Here is a 6,840-nt window from a genome sequence, read left to right on the forward strand (position 1 = left end):
TATTTAACACCTAAAACTTCATATTTACATGCCTAACACTCCAATCTTTTCTATAATATCACATCAAAAAACATACTATTGCTTTCCTTTTTTTAAAAGTGAATATACATTTTCATGCAAGAGCTTATTTATGACACCTAAACCTTGATATTTACCTCCATACCACCCAATTTTCATATATTTACATATCCAACACAAAAGAGAGCGAAAGTAGAGTACTTGGAGGAAGCAGTCATGGAAGAAGAGGCGAATGGTGGCAGGGCCGGAGGAGGGGTGAGATGTATGGCGAAGAGAGGTGACGGAGCCGACGAGATTCTCCACCTGAGGGCATGATTTCTGGTAGTAGTCCGGCGAGAGCTGCCGTGGCCGTGCCGGCGAGCGGACCCTCTCTTGCCCACGGCCGCCTGAGCTCAATAAGAGCAGGAGGAAGAAGAAGAAGAAAAGGAGGAGGAAATGAGACATTTTGGAGCTCCTCCGAATCTTCACTGCTCGTGAGTGCGTCGTCTCTCTGTAATAGCCCGTGACTTTTATGGCCTTTGGGAATTTATTATGCTTTTTAATGGTGTTTTAGAATCATGGTCACGAGAACTGCACTGGATTTGGGTCTGGGCTCATTTAGAATGCACTCATATTAATATGACACATTTACGTACATGCCCCCACAATTCTCATGTATTTACATATGTAAACTCTTGGCATTTTGTTGACTCGTAAAATTGTCATTCGAGAAACACACCCTGAGAGTTAGAACTGAGAGGAGAAGAAAGAAAGAGATAGAGATAGAGAGTGAGCGAGAGAAACATTCTGTCTTTATTCATGCGAGTACCGCCTATTTATAGGGCCTTTAAAATATAGTTATAAAAAGGTGGGTGTGGTTATGATAACTGCCCCAGTAACTAAATTCTGTTGGATGAGAATTACATTACAACACAAAAATATGATATTTGGCGGCCGCGCGAAATCATGGGACGATTGGTTAAGTTGATCGCGTCAGGGGGGTTCAATCAATTGATGAAAGTCCTTCGATCGCTCGATCGCGTCTTCGTGCCCTATGGGTATGCCGATCACTACATTTGTTGATCTTCAGGTATATTGGTGGATCGATTCGTGTGGGTCAGCCAAACTTCGATTGCCTGGGTCTCCGTTCTTGATCTTTCGATTCTTTTGAGATTCGCGCCGTAATTTTTGCCCTATAAACATGTATATTTACCTATATACCACTCCATTCTTTAACATCAAATAAAAATTATCACAATCACTATATTTTTAGAAGTGAGACATATCTTTTCTTGTATAGATTTATGAGACACCGAGATTTTATAAGTTCGACTATTAAATTTTGGGCGCTCGATATATAAATACGTAAAAATTATGTGGTGTGTACGTAATTTTCCTTGTATTTTATCGAAAAATATTAGTAAATATGTGTAAAAACGTGCAATCTTGTTCAGCTTATTTGGCTAATTGATTACCCATAATATGAACATATAGCAGATCCGTGAGTAGGGCTTTTATTCGTGAACAGCTCGTGTTCCGCTCGTTAAGTAGCTCGTGTCCGACTTGTTCTTTATGTAAACAACCCGAACGATCAATTCTTTGTTCGCGTGTTTGGTTCTTTATAGCTCGAAATAAAAAAAAAATCATATAATTATTTATATAATGATATATTATTATTATTTATATCTAAGTTTAAATCATAACAGCTCGTGTGGTACTGTGGATCATCTTCACCAATTTATAAGTGAGTCGAGCCAACTCATGAACCAGTTCAAGCTCGGCTCGATAATTGGCTCGTGAACTGAGCTCGATGAGCTAACAATCTAAAAGCTCAAACTAGCCCCAATTTGACTCGTTAACTCGTGAGCTGGCTCGTTTAAAAAAAAAAAAACTTAATATACAATACAGTCAAACATATAATAAATTTGAAATCTTTATCTTTAAAATAGATACAAAGTCCAAACAAAAGGTGTCAAAAAATTGTTAGAAATGTACAATGCAGCCCCTAAACCCTACCAAAATTTACAAAATGAAATCAAACCAAGCAACCAGTAAATAAATTTTTAATTTTTAGGCTCCATAGATGAATTAGATCTGAATGAAACATCAGACCAGTTGCTGTCTGCTTCATCTTCTTCCCTAAACTTCCTATGAACCTTTCTCTTCAGCGCAACCTTCAACTTATGCGCAGACTTCCCCGCATGCTTCATTATATTTACAGCTCTCTCCCTAACACGACCACCTTTCATGGGTCTCTCCAGTTCTCCAGAGGAGAACTCATTATTTTTGGGACCCTTAGGTTTAATCACTATGCCATGTTTGTGAAAGTCGCCATGGATCTTTCCGTGAGTTTCGACGATGATTTTGGCCTCATTGTGAGATGATTCCAATGATTTGGGGGGGCTTCCACTCTCCCATGATATGGGAGCATCGTAGCCGGGATGATGGAGCCAATATTCGATGTTTTTGGGCTCGAAGTTATCTACAAGGATCTTTTTGCCGACCTCATGGGATGAATCTTGAGCCATTGGGTTCGACCCGGCGCTCGTTGTCTCGGACACAACTGAGGAAGAGTCGTCGTCACCGATATCATCATTTTCGTCGTCACTTTGGTTGGCTGAATTCTGCATGGAGGAGAGATAAATGTCGTATTTCATGCATATAACTTGAATCTTGACTGTTTGCATTATCAACATATCATCATGCCTCCAATATTTTTTGAAGGAGAAATTACATTACATATCACATAATTCCTCAAGTATTTACATATCTAACTTTTAAACTTTGATTTTTTATATTTATATCAGTTTGCCTATACATGACAAGGTGTATTTCATTTTTTTGAAAGATAGTAATAGAGTTATGGATGTAGAACTCAATGTTTGGATGTTAGATGTGTAAATACAAAGAAATTATGTGGTATGTATTCAAATGCAACTTTTTAAAATCCTTGCCCAAATGATGAAATCATCTTTTGTTTGGTTTGGTGGGGGGCTTTTACATGCACACCATTCAATTCTTATGTACAAACATATCTAACACTTAAACTTTACTTCTTTACATTTATACCCAAATCTTTTATATCACGTCAAAAATACCACTATTTTAACTTTTAAAAAACAGAAACATATTTTCATGCACAGGCAAGGTGGTATGTATCATGTAAACATTAAAGTTTAGGTGTTACATATATATATAAATACATAAGAATTTCGTGGTATGTAGGGCTGTCAAAATGGCTAATTGTTCTCGAACAGCTCGTGCTCGGCTCGTTCGCTAAGTTAACGAGCCGAACATGAACAACACGAACAAAGATTTGTTCGTTCGTGTTTGGCTCGTTTTGGCTCGATATACTATTAATCAATTATATATATCTTTGATGAGTAGTATTTTTAAAAAATTTAATTGACTACAAGGCTATAAAGATTTATAATCAATTATAAGCATTAATTAAGAAAATAGAATAAAAAATATTAAATTAGATTCCAATGATGTTTTAATATAAACAATAATTTTTAAATCTTACCCCAATCTTTAACATCTTATGGCTACCTGATTAGGGTCGTCAAAACCACTATTTGTTCGTGAACGACTCGTCAAAGCTCGCTAAGCAAACGAGCCGAACACGAACACACTTTTTGATGGTGAAATATAAATGAGTCGAGCATGAGTTGAGCCTGGGCTCGCTAGACCCCTATTTGTTCTGAATGGAAGAGATTTTATAATTGGGCTGAATAGGGCCGAACTGGCCCATATTAGAATCACGTTCTCAAACAACCAAATGGAAAAATAAATAAATAAAAAATAAAATAAAACAACATACTCTGTTTTGTTTATTAATTTAACATAAATTCAAAGAATAAGATGAAGTGAAATCCATAAATATAAAAATAAAATATTTGATTATTTGACTTTTTTTTATATAAATAAAATATTATTTAAAAATATTAAACCGTGCTGCCACGTGGCACGTTATACTTGTGCATCAGCATCACTTTTTTTCTTTTTTTTTTTTTTTGCAAGAGTTAATTAAATAAGGAAAAATATGTAAATCAAATGTCGAAAAATTAATACGTAATATTTTTTCTATCTTTAAATAATTAAAAACTTTACAAACATAATTTCCATATAAAGCTAATAATGACAAAAAGTTTATTTAAAAAAAGTGAAATATTATATATTGTTAACAGATATAAAAAGTTTAAACGCCTTGATTTTTAAATTAATTTAACGAAATTAAAATTAAGTTAATCAATTTCTCTATACTGTAAAATATATGTATTGTTCTAAGTAGGTCTTCGTTGTTTGCAAACAGCTCATGTTCGACTTTTAAGTTGCTCGTGTTTGACTCTTTCGCCACGTAAATGAGCCAAACACAAAGAATTTTTTTTTTTGAGCTTCGTATAAAAACGAGCCAAATAGAACCAAAATTTTGCCCAATCATGTTCGGTTTGTTTTGGCTTGAAATATATATATATATAGATAATGAGTATTATTTTAAAATAATTTAATTGAGCCCAGACTTGATTTGGCGGAGTCTGACTCGTTCAAGCTCGGCTCGTTTACACCCCTAAGGACTACATACATGATTGGGGTTGTCATAATGGTTTTTTGTTCGTGAATAACTCGTGTTCGGCTCACTAAGCAAATGAGTCAAATACGAACAATGATATTTTTGAACAAGCCGAGCAGGAGCTGAGCCAAGGGCCTTAGCTCATTTGCACCCCAACTTCTAAGTTATAAATATATTTAATGACTTAATTTGAATGATATATAAATTTCATTTATGAAGAATTGAATCGACCTCCCTTAATTTTTTTTACACAATAACTAATATTTTATGGCGTGCAAGTTTTACACATAAATGATAATCTATTATTTATCTATAACAATTCATTAATGTTTTTTGGATAGATCCTAAAAATGAGCTAATCTCTCTTGCCATATAAAAATGAAAGTGGCCATTTATATACATACCACATAATTCATATATATTTAAATATTTAACACCTAAATTTAGATGCAAATATTGAATTTATGATTTAAATATTTTAAAAATAAAATTAGTGGAGTCCTTGTCAAAAGTCGTCCCTAGTTGTAATTTTCTTGACGTCCTTGCTGACACGATTTTGAGGGCAAGGCTGTAATTAATTTAATGGACTCCATGCGAGCTGCGTGCCATGCACGTCATTTTCATAAATTTTGTAAAGCAAAGTTTAGCCGTTAGAAATATAGAATAGTATATATAATGTCATAAATAAATATAAAAAAAAGTGTTTTTCAAATTTAAAAAAACAAAATTTTAAATGCATTACAAAACAATTCTTATGTTTCTATAAGAGTACCTAAAGTTTGATATATATGATTAAAATGTTTTGGTGTCGTAAACACGTGCATTAAAAAGTGTATTTTACTTCTTAAGAAAGTAGTAATAACAACATGTTCGTGTTCTAGCATAGATTTGAGATTTATACAAGTAAATATGAAACTAAAGATGTTGTACGTGTAAATAGATAAAAATTGTGTGGAATGAATGTAAATGCCCCAAAAGATTTTATATATGTATATATATCTGTGTGTGTGTGTGTGTGTCTTGTGCTCAGATTAGTTGGTCGGGCATCTGCTTGTTAGTTGTAAGTCCACTCTAGTCAACGGTTCGATTCCCCCTGGTGTGTGTGTGTGTGTGTGTGTGTAGTGTGTGTGTGTGTGTGTGTGTTAGTTATGTATATGTGTGTGTGTGTTAGTTATGTATATAAATACACAAAAAGTTGTGTGATATGTATGTAAATGGCCCTTCATTAATAATAATTTAATGACGGGGCATTTACAAACATATCAAAAAAGTTTTATGTATTGATATAAATATCTAACATTGAAACATATATATTTACATGCACCCTAAATGTAAATATTTATATAAATGTGTGTAACCTAAGGTTTATAAACTAAGAAAAAAAACAAAGAAAAAGAGATTCCAATAACCAAATAGCCCATGCCAAACTATCATAAAACCCCCCATTAATTACAACTGTTACATAATACAAAACAACATACCAAAACACAATCAAGCATTCCAAATAAGCTCCTATTCTTCCCCATTTTCAAAAACAAAAGAGACAACACATTCCCACAACAAAAAGAAAAAAAATATGAATGAAAAACCCTAAAATGATCACCAACCCTCCAAATGACTAACCAAACACCATCACCCCCATCAACAGACCTAAAACGCCATAACAAATTCTCGAAACAGACGCTCCAATCGCCGACGAAGGCGTAGCTGGCGGAGTCGTAGGAGACACCGAATTCGCCGCCGGAGCCGGAGAAGCTGTGGGTGGAACCCTAATCGCCATTACAACAACATCAAGCTTCTGTCCCTGCGTGCAGTGATCACCCTCCCCACTAATAAAGTAAAATGGCCCGGATCGATCCAGCATGAAAACAGTATCACCATTATCAAACTTCTTAATAGGATTGCTACTGTTGCAGGAATCGTAATCCTTCTTCTTCACTTGAAGAACAGAGTCCCCTCCTTTCTTATACCAAAAAACTACAGAAACAGAGGATTATGAACACATAATCTTTGTGATTAAGAGGGTTTAGAACAGAATTAATCATTACCAAGCTTATCGTTTACTTGAAATCTCATTTTTGCAGCCCAAATATTGTAGCTTTCGTCTGGTTTAACCACCCATCCCTGTTTTCCGCCGACGTAGAAATCATAGGCGAAGGACATGGAGAACAAGCTCAGCAGAACTCCGGCGAGGAGAAGAAGACGATCCATAGCTAAGGAAGAAGAAGAAATATAAGAAATTATACAGATTGGTAGCTTATAGCTTTCTG

General features: G+C 34.7%; 1 protein-coding gene across 1 annotated transcript; it reads right to left on the bottom strand.

Annotated features, from left to right (window-relative positions):
• Window positions 1-5,997: 5,997 nt before the first annotated feature.
• On the bottom strand, window positions 5,998-6,840 carry LOC110018466 (early nodulin-like protein 2). The gene is made up of 2 exons (XM_020715788.1): window positions 6,619-6,840; window positions 5,998-6,547 (listed from the first exon to the last, which is right to left on the bottom strand). Exons 1-2 carry the CDS (start codon window positions 6,779-6,781, stop codon window positions 6,189-6,191), a joined length of 522 nt encoding a protein of 173 aa, XP_020571447.1. The 5' UTR covers window positions 6,782-6,840; the 3' UTR covers window positions 5,998-6,188.

Source organism: Phalaenopsis equestris, unplaced genomic scaffold (assembly GCF_001263595.1).
Source record: "Phalaenopsis equestris unplaced genomic scaffold, ASM126359v1 Scaffold000022, whole genome shotgun sequence".
Taxonomy (NCBI): domain Eukaryota; kingdom Viridiplantae; phylum Streptophyta; class Magnoliopsida; order Asparagales; family Orchidaceae; genus Phalaenopsis; species Phalaenopsis equestris.